At 45.9% G+C, this 18,220-nt stretch overlaps 1 protein-coding gene across 1 annotated transcript in view; it reads left to right on the forward strand.

The window, feature by feature from the left end:
- Positions 1–18,220, forward strand: part of PDIA5 (protein disulfide isomerase family A member 5) — a 289,332-nt gene that overhangs the window by 213,588 nt on the left and 57,524 nt on the right. Inside the window, exons 13-14 of the mRNA XM_054971351.1 lie at positions 844–1,007; positions 5,123–5,253. Of these exons, the coding sequence (XP_054827326.1) occupies positions 844–1,007; positions 5,123–5,253 (295 nt within the window). The remainder of the gene's footprint in view (positions 1–843; positions 1,008–5,122; positions 5,254–18,220) is intronic.

Genomic DNA, 18,220 nt, shown 5'->3' on the forward strand with positions numbered 1-18,220 from the left:
CATGATCAAGACCAAATGCTGTGCAGAAATGTTTTGTCCCCTCCATTAATTACCGATTTCATATTTAATGCAAACCTATGGCTTGCATTTATATAATGTATTTATAAGCTAATGAGAGTGTTCTGTACATCTGTTTAAGCAGGTGTCACATGCTTTGGCTTGATTCATTGTCTACATCTCTGTCATGCACAGTGAAGAATTAGGCACAATTTGTTATTGTTAGTGCAATTAATGCCACATCTTAATAGATAAGGGCATGCTATTTTTAAAAAATTGACCTTCCTGTGCAATTTGAGCACTCAAAATATTGCCCTCTGGGTATCTTATATTTGAAACCAATCCCAACCTGCTCACTGAGGTTTGAAGGACTTCAGAGACGAGGGTTAAATTTTCAAAGCCATTAAATGGCCCTCAGGACAGCTGTACAAGTGAAAGCTGATGTTGATATGCTTATAGCAGCCCTCCAGTCAAGGCCCAGGGGCATGCTAGATGACTCCATTATCACATATGCTTAAATGTCAGGCAATTAATAGCTTGACTATCTCCATGCTCAGTTTCCTCCTCTTCCCTACCACTGCCACCTATAACTCACAACTAAAACCCTAGTGTCAGAGCTTTGATGGGGATTGGGGAATTGTCATTTTGAAAACCTGTTAAACACTCTGTTTTTTGGTTATTAAAGGCCTCATGGGCACTTCTGTACATGTGCTTTGCACTTTGTAAACCCATTCAGGGCTCTGGATTGACTGGCTTGTATGAATTCTTCATCTCCCATCTAATCTTACAATGTAACTTAATAATTTACAGTAACAGATATAATAACCTTAATGCTTTCTGTTGCAGAGAGCAAGCGTCCTGGCAGCAGTAGATGCTACTGTCAACAAAGCCGTAGCAGAAAGATTTCACATATCAGGATTTCCAACTCTCAAGTACTTTCAGGATGGCGAGGAAAAATATACTCTGCCACACCTTCGAACAAAGAGTAAAATTATAGAATGGCTCCTAAAGTAAGTGGTGTGTGCCAAAGGTTTATCAAGATTAACTAGACTTTTTTAATTTCAGTGTTCAACTTGACTTCGTCTTCTACTTCAATCTTTTCTCAAACACAAGAAACAACCAACCCAAATTGTTTTCTTACATTGAAAGTGACAAAAAATGGGCTACTTATGTTCAACAAAAAAGGAAGTAAACCTGAAAGACAATTTTCTTCTAATACATTATAATTTTTTCCAAAACAAAATGTTTTGTGTTTTCCAATATGTTATGCCTTTCTCCAGAGACAATAGTGGCAATTCTACAAAATAAATTGGTGTGTGTGTGTGTGTGTGTTTAAAGTCTTTTCTTTCATGGTGATGACTTGATTGCTTCTGCAATAGAAATGTTGTTGCTATTTGTGCCTTTTAAAGCATCTCAGAATTTGTTAAAAGTATTTCAAGGATGTGGTAAGACAAAGCAGAGGTGTCTTCCTTGCCACTTGAACTTTGAGTATGTTTCCAGCTCTATGGTGATAGCCTAAAGTCATGGGTGGCGGTAGTTTTTCTTTTGTTAAGATCTTTTAGTGGTTCCTGCACAGCCATATACAGGAAATAGGAATGGGATCATCCTTTTTATGAGATGTTGTCTCTTTTAGTGAATGAATGGGGTAGTAGAGTCTGGAAGTAGCAGGTGAACCAGTGATGATAAGCTGAAAGATAGAACTGCATGATACAGAAATAATGGTTAGAGGCCATTCATTAATCCTCGTATAATACTAGAATTAAGGAGTCACCCAAGAAAACTACAAAGCACTCACTTCAGATGACTTTGAAAAGGAAGTTAGACAAAGTCACCATTATATCAACAGCCATTGGCCATGATGGCTAAATGGAAGCTCTGTCTTCAAAAGCAGTGCATGTCTCAATGCCAGTCTCTGTGGGTTAAAACAAGAATACTATTGCATTTGAGTCCAAAGATGAGAGCCATGAATAGATAAGACAGTTCTTTCTACAAACCTGAAAAAAAATCCAGGATCGTAGAAATATCTGAAACCTAAAAAAAAAAAAAGTAGGGAGTTAAACCACCCCAAAATAATAGAAACAGTGCCTGTAACTTTAAGAAACAAATGTCTTCACTGGCTGTTGCTAGGCAATCACACAGCCTTCAAGCCTTGGTTTCTATCAGTAAAAAGGCAGGGCCCTTTCCAAGGCTCTTTTGACTTTTTAGGGAGGACTCATTGGCAGCAGCCACAGAATGGCTTGATATCATGCAACTGGCATGACTCATCAAGGACTGGCTGCTTCTGCTGTTCAGCAGCAGCCACCTCATGAGAGCTAGTGTGGTTAGAGTTTCATACTAGGATCTTAGAGACTCAGGTTCAAATACCAACTTTGCTGTGGAAGATTAATGGGTGACCTTGGGCCAAGTTACACATTCTCAACCTGACCTAGTTTTACAGGGTTGTTGTGAGGATAAAATGGAGGAAAGGAGGATGAAGAAAGCTGAGAAAAAGAATATAAATGAAATAAATATTATTGCTGAAGACGGGCAAGGGCAAATAAAAGGCAGACTGGTGGGTGGGTGGAAAGGAGAGGAGGAAACAGGGAAAGGTTGCCAGGAGAAGAGAAAGATGAAATTGTGTAGGGAGGGGTGCCACCTGCAAGTCCGCACAGGTTCCTTACTGTGCAACTGACCCATAGTTTCCCCAAGCAGAGGCTGCCAGGGAAGCTTCAGATGGGATGGAGAAAGATAGGATGGTTGGTAGGTGGGAAGGAGAGAAGGAAGCAGAAAAAGGGGAAATGCTATGGGGGGCTTTCAGGGAAGGAAAAGATGAAATAGTGGGGGGATGCCCTGCAGGTCCTTGCATGTTCCCTGCTTGTCAATGTCTGTTAACCAGAATGGCTAAATGGAATCTGGATCAGACCATTCATGTGTTCCAACTCAGCTACTCTTGTGTTCTTATGTGTGATTCAGCAGCGTAGGCACCAGAAACAAATGACGCATCAACGGAAGGCTCATAGCATCCCCCCAACTCTCCTCTCACATGAGACAAGTCCATACTTATTCTTTGTGTCACTGGTTTTACTGGTGCACTTCAGATTTCATTTTATATCTAGGTGCAAAAAGAATAATTACTGACAATGGAAAAGTAACATCTTTTAAACAAATTTGTTTTGTGCCTGCTACTGTAGAAATTAAAGCTTAATACGTACTGAAAACTGTGTCTTAATTCTAAGAGGCAGGATTTGGTGGTGGTGATCCTGTTGATGGTTGTGGAAGTTATTCATTGTGAAGGTTGCCAATTAGCCTGGGGTAAATTGCATAATTTTGAATCAAATGAGTAAATCCGACCGTAAGTAAAAAAAAATGCATGTATGGTTCTATGTGTGTCTGGAGTAATCTGCCTTGTGTACAGAAAAGAAATACAAAAGTGTCCTTTTGGAAAAGGGTGTGTGAATTCCTTATTGTTCAAAAACCTTAAATTTGCCAGGTTGGCAACAAGAGTACATAAAAAGACCTCTCTTTTTTAATGTTTTGAAAACTACTTGGCACTGTTGAATTTTTAACCATATAATTGGGATACATATGCCTGGAGGCATATACCCTCTACTTTGGAACAGCTGAGTTTAATTAAGAGTATTTTGCAGTTTTATTATCTGTGGTTCCTGAAAGATCATTAAAGCAAGCTTAATTAATTTGGCCTTGCCATGCTTTTATGAGGGAACTTAAAGTATATTGCACATACCTTAAATACTAATACATGGAATGGTGAGAGAGACTTTAACTAGGCCTGGTTCCCACAGGAAGTTTATCTGTGACAAAACAAGCTGTCCAAGAATTAACAAGCCGTTGAATTGTCTCTCGGGGCTAAGCCTTTGAACTGTTAGTGTGGTAGAAATTGTGTTGTACTTGGACCAAGGACGTCTGGTCCAAATCTCAGCTCAGTGAGGGCCTTGAGAATTTGTATCTCAATCTGAACTTTTAATCCATGGATGATAATTGTTTTGAGAAAGAATGAGGTAAGGATTGTAAAGGGTACCAAGAAGCATATAGGAGTTGTGTGCATCTTGCTATTCCAATGTCTCTCAGTCATAGTTTCTCAGCTGGGGGTATATGGGGGTATGTTCTTCTGACCGGACTTGCTTTCTGTTGCTCCAGGCTAAAGCACCACCGTAAGTGAAACGGATCCATGGTTTCTAACTCATTGTTCTATCATTGGAAGTTGTGTCTTCATTGTTGTGTGGCATCTCTGTGTAACACAGCTGTACATTTCAGTTGCTGTATTTACACAATCACTGTTAACAACAGCATCTGTGTGTATTTTGTGTGTGTATACTTGTGTTCCTCTCAGTCTTGGTTGCAGATGTAGACTCCACATTTGATCTTGGTTGCAGACTCCACATCTGACCTTGAACCAATTACGTAATATTGGTTTAATGTAAAATTTGTTTGCGTAGATAGATTAATGTATCTGAACAATTTAAATAACGTTACTAGGATGATAGAAGCATCTGACTGTTTTAAATGTATAATTTTGTTGCCTTGGGCTGTTTTCTTTCCTTGTTAAACAAGGAAACTTAAAAAATCCAAGCAGTCACTCCGTTGTAATTTATGATCCCCCGCTAAAGGCAATACAGATGATCTATTTATTCCTTTTTTACATGCCACCTTGCTGTCCAAATTCACAGTGTGTTTTACCACTGCAAGTAGCCTAATGCATTTCAGTGCTATGTGAATAAAACTCCTTTTCATTCAGATTTTTGGCACCATCATGTCCACTGGACTTTCAGATTTAAATGTGGTTTGTTTTACAGTACTTCCATTAGCCTGTATACACAATGATCAATTATGTCTCACATTTCTATTTAAATTTTCCTGGTTGCTTGTTCTTTCTGCAAAAATGGACCATATTGATTTGATTGTGCCTATTGTTAACATTAGAAATGAAATTACTCCTAAGGAGTCAAATCAAAATGTATAATTTGAAGAAAATGACTTGTTGCTTATTTTCTGAACATCTGCTGCTACTCTAGCTTTTGAGATAGGTAGAGTTTAGAAAGGTTTTATTTTGGCAAATGACTACTATGGAAAGTTTAGAGATTCTGTGTGCTTTATACATTTAAGTCTAAAACATCATTTTCTTCAGTCCTCAGGCACCGCCTCCACCTGAACCAACTTGGGAAGAAAGACAAACAAGCGTTATTCACCTTGCTGGTGAAGACTTCAGGGAATTTTTGAAGAAAAAGAGACATGCCCTTGTCATGTTCTACGCCCCATGTGAGTAGATATTTCTCTTCAGGAATGGAGGCTGTTAATACACTCAGGGCCAGAGAGGGTGTATAGGGCTTCTGCACCCGACTCCAGCAGGGGTTTATTCTGAGTAAATCAGTTGCATAGATGTTGCTTGTAGTTTTAACAAGTAATTGCTGCAGACATGACATTTGTCTTGCTTATAAACATGTACGCATTTTCCCCTTACATCTCTATATGCCTAAATCAGTATGCTTTGATTCAGGAAAAAGTCATGTATATGAATCAGAAATGTTGTTACAAAGGCAACGTGCAATGATAAAAGCTTGGAGTTGCATGTGGATTGCTCCTTAAAATTTACATACTGCCTTCATTCTGTATTTTATTTGTTTATTTATTTTTCAAGTTTTTATACTGCTTCTACTTTGAAATGAGGCCCAAAGTGGTTTACCATGTACGACCCTGATATGGGCCCTGCAAGACAAGCATACTATTCCTGAAGTGCTTTCCTTTTATAAATTAGAAGGGCTAGAAGAAAGACACATCTGTGTACTGTGAATGAATGCAGCTGTTCATATTCTGGGTAGCTTAAGGAAGGAAATGTGGGGTGGACAATGAGCTAGGGTAGTACAAGGCTAGAGGAAGGGATACTGAGGAACGATATGAAAAAAATGGTGAAGCTGTGATACTGCAAAAAGGTTACAGAACAGATTGTGAGATGTAAAGAGAAGTGAGAGAAAATTATTAACACCAAAAAGATGGAAGTATAGGCAAAGTGCTTTTGGAAAAAAACTGAACAGATTGAATTATAAAACTCCTCATTCAGGCCTGCTTTTTGGTGTTTGTTTTTTCTTTTAACCCTTCCTTCCTAGTGGGTGATGCTTACTTCCAGATTACAGGTTGGATCCCATGACCCATCAGTGGAAGGTGTTCATGAGCTTTCTCATATTTCTCTTCGCATCACAAACCTTGCTGACCACAGGAAAGTTTATTCCAGGGGTGGCAAGACCCATTTGGAGTAATAGTCATATGGGTCAGAAGGCTGCAGTGGGGTCTGGGAGAAGGATGAAATCATCCTTTCTGCCTCTTGGTCAGCACAGCTCTGACAACAGGAGAGGGAAGGAGGGAGTGACTTTGGTCTTTCTCCCAAACCCCACTACAGCCTCCAGAAGACCCACATGGCTATTACTCCATGTGGGTCCACACATCCTAAGGAATAAACTTCCTTAAGACTAGAACAAATTGCTGTAATCATGGGGTGATAGTTGGAAAGATCTTCAATCCTTGTATCTGCATATCACAAGATCCAGACCTAGGAAGCAAAAATGAGGAAAAGAACATGTGAAGAGCTCTTTCCTTTCCCAAATCAGACTCTTTTTCATACATCATTTGAACTTTCCATGCCAACATATGTTTAGTATGGTTAAAAGCATGGTATGGAACTCTACATAATAAACTTGTTTCAGTTATTGCTCAGACTGTTGAGCCTAAATTCCTGTTGTTTAAGCCTATTTAGCTTCTTTGGGTTCAAATATTTAAAGTGGCTGTACACTGTGTGTTCAACTTTAATGGTACTAATGAATCACACATACCTATTGGTCCACCCCACGTGCTGTTTTCTCCCAAAGATTCTTGCTCTGTTATCCTTGCTCATAAGTGCTGTTCTGTACTTTCTAAGTTTTAGCAGGACCGTTCTAATGAAAAGAATAATGCTTATTAGCAACCTGGCTGAAAATATTGATACAGGTTATTATAATTAAAGACTGAAGAAGTTGCTGGTCATAGCTGGACCTCTGTTTTGCAAATCCTTTGAGAACGAAGTGTTTCCATTCCATGACTGATACACTTTTAATTAGCTCCTCCTGTGACAACTTATACAACCTGTTGATGTTCCTGTGTCCAGAATGCTTTGAGACTTCAGTTTTATTTCATATAAATGTGAGGGAGTGTGGTATTTTTTGTATATGTTATGCTCACATGAACCCTAGTCTTTTCTTAATCAAGTGCTGTAGGAAGTGACAACGGAATATTTTATGTCTCTGCTTGCACTGAGATAATAGGGTAACAAAACAAGTACAAATTTATTGTGTGTTGAGGCAGTACCCTTTCTGCACTGGTAATGTGCCTTCTGCTAAATTTGATCGATTATCTTTGTTTACCACTTTCTGAATCATGGGACCTCTCAGGGTTTTTATCCCTTCTACAATTATCACTAACTTGCTTATTTTGGTGCAGAAGGGAGGACCAGTGAGATTGCCAGGCTGCATTTGTTCCAATAATTTTCTCTCTCTATTCAGAGCCACATCCCAGGCCAGTGAAGCCCTTCAGCCTGGGCCATCTTACTGTGTTCAGTAAAGAGCTACAAACTTCTTACATGATTAAGGTTTGTTTTTTGAACTGAATAGTTTTTTGAACTCCGTGCTTATTAAAGCTAAGAGCCAGTACATACATCAGTATGTGTGAATGGACCTATTTGCATGAGATGTGAGAAATGACTGAGAGCCAAGCTACAAGTGACGCCTGACACAGGTTGGACACTTGTCAGCTTCCCTCAAGTTTTGATGGGAAATGTAGGCATCCTGGTCTTACAGCTTGGCTCTCCATTTAATTGAAGTATACAGAACCCCCCCCACACACACACACAGAGGAGGGGAAGGGGGGCACCCGGTGAGAGCCCAATGCCTGCACTCCCCTCCTGACCGCATGTTCTCCCTCCCATAGACTGCTGTTTTGTAAACTTCAATTAAATGGAGAGCCAAGCTGCAAGACTAGAACGCCTACATTTCCCATCAAAACTTGAGGGAAGCTGACAAGTGTCCAACCTGTGTCAGGCGTCACTTGTAGCTTGGCTCTGAGAGAGGATCCCAATGGCTACTTCTGTGGTGAAAGAAGCTGCATCTTGCTACTTCTCTGATCATGGATGTTGCTTCTGCAGTTGTATGAGTTCCCATTTCTGACATGGATTTGAATGTGAAAACAAGAAATGGAAAATCTTTTTGTCTATACTAGATCTTGCAGAAACTCACCGAGAAGCCACAGCCTATTTCCTTCTCTTCATCTTCGTTCTTCTGTGCCTCCACACATGGGACTGCGCAGGCGCAGGCCAGCCGCCGGAGAATTTTCTAGAGCTTCCATGGCTCCGAAGGGGCCGTTTGTCGCGCGCCTCAGCGACCGTTTTCCCGCCCAAACGGTCACGTGATCCTCCAGCGACCAACGGCCCCTTCCCTCAGTTCTCTTCTTGCCGCCGCTTGGAGAGAACGTGAGCTTCGTTGCTCCGTGCTTTGTGCTTTTTTCTGACTTCTGATTGATCTTTGGCTTTTGACTTTGGACTTTGGACCTCGACTACTCTTCGGCTTACTGATTTGGACTTTGACTGGACTCGGTAAATACGACCCGGATTGTTTGACCTCTCTCTAGCGTGCCCCTGAAGATGGCCTCAAAGGCTCTCTTTAAGCATTGCCTCCAATGCCACACGAAAATGGCCAAGACCGATGGCCATGAACTGTGCTTCTTTTGTTTGGGGGAGACCCACAATGTGTCGGCCTGTAGGATTTGCCAGGGCTTCACCAGCAAGGCCCGGCAGGAGCGTAAGGCCCGACTGAACTCCTCCCTGTGGCAGAAGGTCATGTCCGGAGGCGCCCCGTTACCTTCCCCCAAGGCCGGCCCTAGCCCCTCTGCCGAACGGCAATCAAGAGCTGGCTCAGTGGCCTCCGCGAGGTCGGGGTCGAAACCGCGTCCCCCGAGTGCCTCGGCGTCGAGAGCGGCCTCTCCAGCGCAGGGACCGGTGCGGCCGCCCCGTAGCGCATCTTCCACCAGGTCGGATCCGAGACCGACATCGGAACCGAGGATCCGTGTACCGAGTCCCCGATCGGAACCGACGACCGGGTCGATTCCGATGAAGCCTAAGAGGTCGAAGCCGAGGTCCCCTTCGAAGGCGAGGAGCGCGTCGGTTCCGAGGTCTTCTTCGGAACCGGCAAAGAAGAAGAAGAAGACCAAACATCATCGGTCGCCGCATCCCGCTCCCCAGGAGGAGGTCATCGTGCTTCCTCACACGCCTTCCCCTCATCTGGATTCCCCCGAACCAGAGGAACTCGCCGTGCCGGTGCCGGATCCGATGGCCTTCGAGACGGTGCCCGCAGAGTTCTCGTCGGGGCCGGAGCCGAGCCCGCGCCGTCGGAGCCGACCATCGCCTGCTCTTCGGTCGCCGAGGCTGGAACCGAGCCCGTCTCCTCGTCGGAGCCGTCCTTCCCCTGCCCGTCCATCTCCGCCAGCTGCCGGTCGTGAGCGACGTCGGTCCGGGGACAGTGTCCGATCGGCCCGGTCCACTGCGTCCCAACATCGACAGGCCTCCTACCTCCCCTCGCCATACCGTTGCCAGTGGGAAGGAGCACCTGCCGGCTTCTCCATGTCGGAACCGGGGCCATCGACGTCGAGGCCGGCGTGGGCTCCCCCTCCACTCCAGGTTCCGGAATCCCAGCTCGGTTCCGATGAGGAGGATGTGGAGAGCTTTGGCGGCTACCAGTCGGAGTCCTGGTCCGAACCGTCGCCGGCTGAGGAGCTAGTGCCATCTGCGGACTCGCCATTCGAGGACCTCCGCATCTACGCCGACCAGATGGCAAGGATGGCCAAGGCTCTCGAGATGGACATCTCTTCAGCAGCCCCGAAGACCAAGGACAAGCTCCTCAAGCGTATCTATGGGGATAATCCGGCGTCCGTTGGCTTCCCCATGCTCGAGGGTATTGAGGAGATTGTGGAGAAGGTGTGGCAGGTGCCCTGTGATCAGCCTCCAACATCCAAGCGCATCGAGCAGCTTTACAAGATCAAGCAGGGCACCTGGCCGGCGCTGGTGAAGCACCCTCCACCTTCCTCCTTGGTCACGGAGGAATTCAACCCCCGACGGTCGGGTCACTCCTCGGTGCCTGCCGATAAAGAGGGCAAGAAGCTGGATGCCATGGGCAGGCGCCAGTACATCGTCGCTTCGCTGGGTCTGAGGATCGCCAACTACCAGACCATCATGGCAGGGTACCAATTGTACCTCTGGGAGAAGTTGGCATCCTACACTCGAGACCTCCCACCTGAGCAGAAGGCTGTCGTCTCCCTGTTGCAGACAGAGGCTGTCCGGCTGTCTAAACAGCAAATGAATGCTGGGAGTCACGCTGCCGACACTGCTGCTCGGGGAATGGCTTCGGCGGTGGTCCTCAGGCGCCACTCCTGGTTGCGGTCTACGGCCCTGTCCCAGGAGGTGCGTTCCAGGGTGGAGAGCATGCCCTTTGAAGGGGACTCGCTGTTCTCCAAATCGACCGACGAGACCCTGAAAAAGAAAAAAGAGGACAGGCAGACGGCGCGGTCCTTGGGGCTGGCTCCTGCGGACAAGCCCTCCTCCAGGCCACGGTACGCTCCCCGGTCCGGCCCTTACCACTACCAGGGCAGATACCAACAGCAGCGGCCGGGCTATCAACAGTATCCTGCCTACCAGCAGCGGCCTTACCCTCCCGCACAACAGCAGAGGAGGCGTCGGCCCTTCAAGCCTCGTCCGGCACAACAACCGGCCCAGCAGAAAGATCAGCAGGGCGCTGGGAGGCAGTACTGACGGGTCACGCCAGCCGTATCCCCGAACTTTTCGGACAGACTGAGTCCACTCCTCTCTGAGTGGGAGTCAATAACATCTGACTCATGGGTCTTAACTATTGTTGAACTGGGATACGGGCTGGAGTTTGTTGAGCTGCCTAGATGCAGTTCACCCCTGACAGCTGTCAATAACGCTATGGCCGAGCTGGATGCGGAGATCGTGTCGCTCTTGGCCAAGGGTGCTGTGGAAGAATTGCCCTATGAGGACTCTGTAAAGGGTTTCTTCTCTAGGTTCTTCCTGGTCCCTAAAAAGGATGGGGGCTTACGTCCCATTTTAGATCTGAGGGGCCTTAATGCCTTCCTCAAGGTGACCAAATTCAAAATGGTTACGTTGGCGGCTGTGATCGCCTTGCTGAAACAGGGAGATTGGTTTGCGGTTCTTGACTTAAAAGACGCATACTTTCACGTGGGCATACGGAAGGAGCACAGGAAATACCTGAGCTTTGTTTACCGGCAAAGGGTTTTCCGGTATAAGGTGCTCCCCTTTGGCCTGTCCACTGCCCCACGAGTGTTCACTAAATGTGTGGCCCCTGTGGTTTCCTTCCTACGGGAAGAAGGCTGTACCATCTTTCCGTACCTCGATGACTGGCTCATCGTGGCTGAATCGGAGTCTAGGCTGGTGCAGGACATTGGCTTGGTACTTAGCACTTGCCAACGCCTGGGGCTCCTGGTGAACTTGGAGAAATCCAAGCTGGTGCCCAACTGCAAGGTGTCCTACATTGGTGCACTGTTAGACTCTGTGGAGGGTAAGGCCCTGCTCCCCTTGGGGAGGGCTCGGTCCCTAAGGGGTCTAGTGTCCATGTTTAAAAGGAACCGGTTCCAGTCTGTGCGCACTATCCAGTGCTTACTAGGGCATATGGCGGCGGCCACCTCTGTGGTGCCTTTCGCTAGGCTGCGTATGCGCCCTCTCCAGAACTGGTTTGTGCGGAGGTACGATGCTGTGCTGCACCCTCCGTCCCTCAAATTCTCTATCCCAAGGGTCATCCTCTCCTCCTTGGACTGGTGGCTATCTGATGACAACTTGTTTAAAGGGACCCCCTTTGGGTATCAGCACCATGACATCACGGTTACCACTGATGCTTCTCTGTTGGGATGGGGGGCTTACTGTGGTGATGTGTCTGTGCAAGATGTCTGGTCTGACAGGGAAAAGACCCTCCATATCAATGTGCTTGAACTAAGGGCCATTCGTTTCGCACTTGTGTCTCTTACAGCACTGCTGAGAAATCGTCAGGTCTTGGTGCAGACGGACAACACGACTGCCATGTACTACGTGAATCAGCAGGGGGGCACAGTGTCCATGGCCCTGTGCCGGGAAGCCACACTCACTTGGCAGTGGGCTATCAAGAACGGCGTGTCGCTCCGTGCTATACACGTGGCTGGGTCAGACAATGCCCGGGCAGATGCCCTCAGCAGGGCCCCTTTACTAAACCACGAGTGGGAACTGAACGGAGAGTGCGTTGGGCCGATCTTCCAGATGTGGGGTCATCCAGTGATAGACGTGTTCGCCACTGCGGCGACCACCAAGGCCCACACGTTCTGTTCCAGGGCAGGGGGCGACCCCCTCTCTATTGGGGATGCCTTCCAGTTTACGTGGACGCAGGGCTTGCACTACATGTTTCCTCCGTTCCTCTTGATTCCCAGGGTCCTGTGCAAGATAGAGGAGGACGGGACGGACTGCATCCTAGTGGCCCCCTTCTGGCCACGGCAGGTTTGGTTCCCGAAGCTCCTGCGGATGTCCCAACGGACATATGTGAGTCTGCCCCCTCGGCAAGACCTTCTCCTAAACGGGAGCCTAGTCCACCACGATCCCAGGAAGCTGCACCTAACGGCTTGGCGGATCGTTCCTCCCCGATAGGCTTTACTGACGAGGTACAGAGGGTCCTCCTGAATGCTCGTCGGCCATCCACTAGGCGCGCTTATGCGGCCAAGTGGCGCAGGTTTGAGCTCTGGACACTTGCCAGAGGAGTGGTGCCCGAAAGCAGTCCCTTGGGGGTTGTGTTCGAGTATTTGTGCCACTTGCGTGGCCTGGGCTTGAAGGTGTCCTCCCTCAAGGTACACTTGGCAGCGATATCAGCTGCTCACGCCCGAGTTGAGGGTGCTACAGTGTTTTCTCACCCACAATCCCGCCAGTTCCTTAAGGGCATGTACAATCTTTACCCACCTGTGTCGGCGCCAGTGCCTCAGTGGTCGCTGTCCTTGGTGCTCTCACGTCTCATGTTGCCTCCATTTGAACCTATGGCTACATGCCCCTTGGATATGCTATCCTACAAGGTAGCATTCTTGGTGGCCGTCACATCGGCCAGAAGGGTCAGTGAGCTGTCTGCACTGCGGTCTGACCCTCCCTTTCTTGTGTTTCATTCCAACAAGGTGGTCCTGCGTCCCTGCCTCGGGTTCCTGCCCAAGGTGGTGTCCGCCTTCCACCTCTCACAGGATATCTCACTGCCTGCATTCTTTCCTCAACCTTCCTCTAAGGGGGAAAAGGCCCTTCATTCCCTAGACTTGAAGAGGGCCCTAGCCTTTTACCTGGATAGGACGAAGGAATTCCGCACCTGTCCTCACCTGTTTGTATGTTTTGGGGCCAAGGACAAGGGTAACAGGGCTTCCTCACAGACCCTGTCTAGGTGGATTGTGGCGGCCATTAGCAAGGCCTATTCCCTGGCAGGGGTGGCTTGCCCGCTTCATGTCAGAGCCCACTCCACGCGGTCCCAAGCATCCTCTTCGGCACTCCTCAGGGGGGTGCCCCTGGTTAACATTTGTAAAGCAGCCACATGGTCCTCTGCAGACACCTTTGTCAGGCATTACGCCGTTGATGTCAATGCGGAGCAGGATGTATCTGTGGCCAAGGCTGTCTTACACTCCCTTTTTTCCTGAGGGAGTTTTGGAATGACTTTCTTGGCGTACCTGTTGGGTACCCTTGAGTGAAAGTGTATATATGTACCTGGGGGTGTGTATATATGTAAATATTGAGTATTTATGTGTCCTTACACAGTATTTTTACATAGATGTATATATGCATATCTATTTATTGTTGTTCTTGTTTGCTTAATAAAATTGTGTTGGACTTCACCCCCGCCTTCCTTATTGTGTGAAGCTTGGTACACTCCCATGTGTGGAGGCACAGAAGAACGAAGATGAAAACAGGGTTAACATACCTGTAACTTATGTTCATCGAGTTCTTCTGTGCTGACACACAACCCTCCCTCCTACCCCGCTGTGAACTCCAATGCACAATACTGTGATGGCTGTAACAGAAATTGGTGTTTTTAAGGTGTTATGGCTGAAGTGTGTTGGTCAAGCGGCGGCAAGGGAGAACTGAGGGAAGGGGCCGTTGGTCGCTGGAGGATCACGTGACCGTTTGGGCGGGAAAACGGTCGCTGAGGCGCGCGACAAACGGCCCCTTCGGAGCCATGGAAGCTCTAGAAAATTCTCCGGCGGCTGGCCTGCGCCTGCGCAGTCCCATGTGTGTCAGCACAGAAGAACTCGATGAACATAAGTTACAGGTATGTTAACCCTGTTTTTCTTTCCTTTTTCCTTCTCTTTCTTTGGCATAATAGGAAACCTCTGGAATATCTTAGGGATGCACTGTACTAACACCCATGCTCTCAAAGTTTTTCATTTTTAGTTATTTAAAATAGTGGTAAAAACTTCTGACTACTAAAACCTTAATAACCCTTCCCCCCCGCACGCACAAGTAGCGTACTCCATGCCCCTCGGATAGCCGCTGAAGGAAGAGACTTTGCCTTGTGAGGAAGTTGGGGAAGATTCAGTGGAGGGAATAACCTATCAGAAAGGAATAGTCTGGATGGGGTAAGTGACCCATGGCAGAATGGCAGAAAAATAAATGTGCTGATGACTAAGGAGGGAAGGATCTGGTGGTGTGCAGGAGATAATGATAGTACTTAATATAGCACCACTTCCCTAATGCTTAAAGCACTTGACATACATTATCTTAATAGCTGTTCTATTGTGACAGGCCTGTAAGGCAAGCTCACATTAGTATCCTGATAATTACAGGTGAGCAGAACTGAGGCTAAGAAATAGTCGCTTAACTAAGACAGATGAGTGATGGGAACTAGGATTTGAACTGGGACATCCCGGCACATGGTTTGTGTTCTTCCCCACAGCACTGTATCTGGTATCATGTGTGTAATGAATACATAGAAAAAATAGCATGGAAGAAGGTACACAGGAATTGGAAAATGGAACTATGGAAATGCCATGGGGGGTGCAAATAACTTTGCACTTTGGTTTCTCAGAAATGCCTTAGGAGATGCTGCAGTCATCACGTCCCCTTCTCACTCTAGTTAGTGAAGGTTATAAGATGGGTTGATTAGTAGGTTGTGCTTAGAAGATCAGTATAATATGGGCAGCTATGATTTTTCATTTCAGAGTTAGACTACTGAAACTTTTAAAGAAAATGCATCCTATTAGCCTCATTGCTGTGGCCCACAGGCATTGACTAGCATGTAGGAAGTCAGACAATAACTTCTAGCCTCACTATAGTATGATTGGTTATATCTTTCCTGCTAGATGCTTGTATTTAAAAAATATAATCTCCTAATAAAAACTAGGATGAAACAAGAAAAATGAAGGCTTGCTTTCTTTACCAGTCTAGTACAGTAACAAAGGCAATTGCCAATATTAATTTTTTAAATAGCTTCAATTTGCAGGGCTCTACGGGCTGCAAAGAGTGGATGTCTCTCAGATGTTTTGCAGTAGAAAGCTGATCCAGTTCACCATACTAATCATAAGAGAAAACTTCACTCAATCTGAAACAATTATAGTTGGCTTATGAGGCTTCTTTCCCAGTATGGTTGCAACTTTGGCCTATGGGGATTGGTTAGAGGGCATCCTGAATGAAACCCCTTTTGTTGAGTTCATTTGAATTGAACCAGCTGGCAGTAAACTACCACTGTGAATGTTCTTGAGATATTCATTACCTTTCTTTATTCTTCAGATTTTTTTTTCAAAATTATGAGTAATGAAATGTTTGCTTTGTTTTATGCTCCATGGCACCCCTGGAGGGTTTGGAGATATTGCTGTTAATAGACTTTTTTTTTCCATTTTCTTACTTTTCTCAGGTTGCACTTTCATAGCACTGTGAAGCAGTTGTCATGCATCTCAAAATGGGTCCCAGGTAGAGGCTTCTGGGGCAACTGCTACCTCCCCTAGTTTTGCCACGTGGTGTATTACATGGTGCAGAGCATCTGCCCAGCACAGACAGGATAAACTCTGATTGCATTTCAGCCCTGTCAGACAAACTTGCAGAGTGCTGAAAGCTTTCAATTTAATTCTGCGTATATTGCCAATTTTTTTGGGAAGAAACTAGTTTCTACAGGTGTTGACTGAACAGGGAAAAAACATATTTGACCAGTTTCTGTGTTACATGTTATACTCATCTTCCTCATTTATTGGGGTGTCTGTATATTTATAATCTAGCAATGTTGGTATTTTCATCCTGACACACATGTTGGAACATGGCTGTCAGTCATCAGTTAAAAAGCAGGGCCTTAAACATTGGATATCAATATGGGACTTAAAATGTGGTGTTCCTTAAGGTTTTGTCCTTTAAGCAAAGCTTTTTGTTCATCTTTTTTGTGGAATTATTCAGAACTTTGGCACTGGATGTCAACAGTATGCTGACATCTGTTATACCTGTCATTACCTAAGCTGGAAGGAGCAGCTGTCTCAGTCTTGAGCTAGTATCTCAATGCTGTGGTCAAATGGATAATGTGAACAAGCTGAAACTGAAAACAGAAAAGGCAAAGGTCATTTGGTTGGGAAAGCTGATGTCCTGGGTAAGGTTCTATTGTGAGTTTTAAATGGAGTTCCATTATCTCATGTGAAGAATTTAGGTGTCTTCTTGGAGTCACCTCTTCTGATGGAGCAACAAACTGGAATAGTTACTACTAGTAGCATCTTTCTTATTTATAAACAGTTATCTTGTCTGGGCACAGCCAATCTTGCTGCACTTATCCAAGCATCTGTAACGTATAGACTGAATTGCTCTCTACGGGGCTCTATGTGCGGCTAAGGACCAATAGACACAGCCATATTAAAGTAGTATTAAAACAACTATGTTGTTTGCCAATCAGTTCAAGGCACTAATTTTCTTACCTTTAAATCCCTTCATGGCTTGGCACAAGAATACCTGACAAACTGCCTTTTCCTATTAGGAAGTCATGCTCCAACTCTGTTCATCCAGCGGCTTCTCCTTGCAGTCCTCTAATGCAGAGATCCCCAACCACCGGGCTGTGGACCGGTACCGGTCTGTGGCCTGTTAGCAACCGGGCCGCAGTAGCGGCATAGTGTGGTCTACGGCAGCGCCAGCGAAGGGGCGGGAAGGCAATCGGTGAGGTCCGTGGAAAAATTGTCTTCCACAAAACCAGTCCCTGGTGCCAAAAAGGTTGGGGACCACTGTTAGTTGGTACATATTTCTATTTTTCTATTGTTTTTGTATTCCTCTGAAATAAGCTTCCAGAAATTGTCTGAAAGGCCCTATCCCGTGCTTTTTAAAATGCCTGTAAGAGTATATTGTTTGGAAAGGGTTTTTTCTGAGGTCACAAAATTGATCTGTCTAGAATGAATATATTTTATTGAGAGCTAGTTGGGAGCGCATGCACGATGTGCACTTCTGAGGTACCTGCCTCTAGTAGGCAAGCTTCGAAAGCTTGACCCCTCCCACCAATCGCTGGGTGATCGGCGGACAAGGGGACAAATCCCCAAGAGTTTTCCTGCCACCGGTGGGCTCCTGGGAACCCTACACCTGGGTTTCCCAAATTCTGATCTGCAACTTGGATAACTATACTACACTGGCTTTCATGGGGTGGCTGCTGTTGAACGGTAGCATGCAGGGCCAGGGCGAGTAATGCAAGTCATGTGGTAGAATGTCACCTGAGTGGCTGCTGCTGGGCCAGGCACTGATGAGTCCTCCCTCAACAGCCCTGGAAAGAACCCTCCCTATGCATTTTACTGACAGGGAAACAAAGATTATTTGAAGATGGCAATACTGGTGTAGTTGTCTAGCAACTCCCACAAAGGCCAATGAGCTCTCCTTTCTTAAAGATACAGGCTCAGCTCTATTATTGGGGAGAGCTTTAAACCTCCTTCCAAGGTACTTGTTTCTAGATTTCAGATTTTACTGCAAACCTGGGGCTTTTTTCAGGTCTTTAGAAACAGCTGTCTTGTCTGTTCATGAATCCAGTCTCCAGATTTAAGTATCCACAGATTTGGCCACCTTTAGAATTAGATGTATTAATAGTGTTGGATGTCAGCAGGGTCTAGAGGATTTGTTGAGTTTTCTTTCTTTTAAAGATGGATCTATAAAGCAATTTCCAGCCAGTACAGTCACTATTTATTTCTTTGG

This window comes from Eublepharis macularius, chromosome 2 (genome assembly GCF_028583425.1).
Source record: "Eublepharis macularius isolate TG4126 chromosome 2, MPM_Emac_v1.0, whole genome shotgun sequence".
NCBI lineage: Eukaryota > Metazoa > Chordata > Lepidosauria > Squamata > Eublepharidae > Eublepharis > Eublepharis macularius.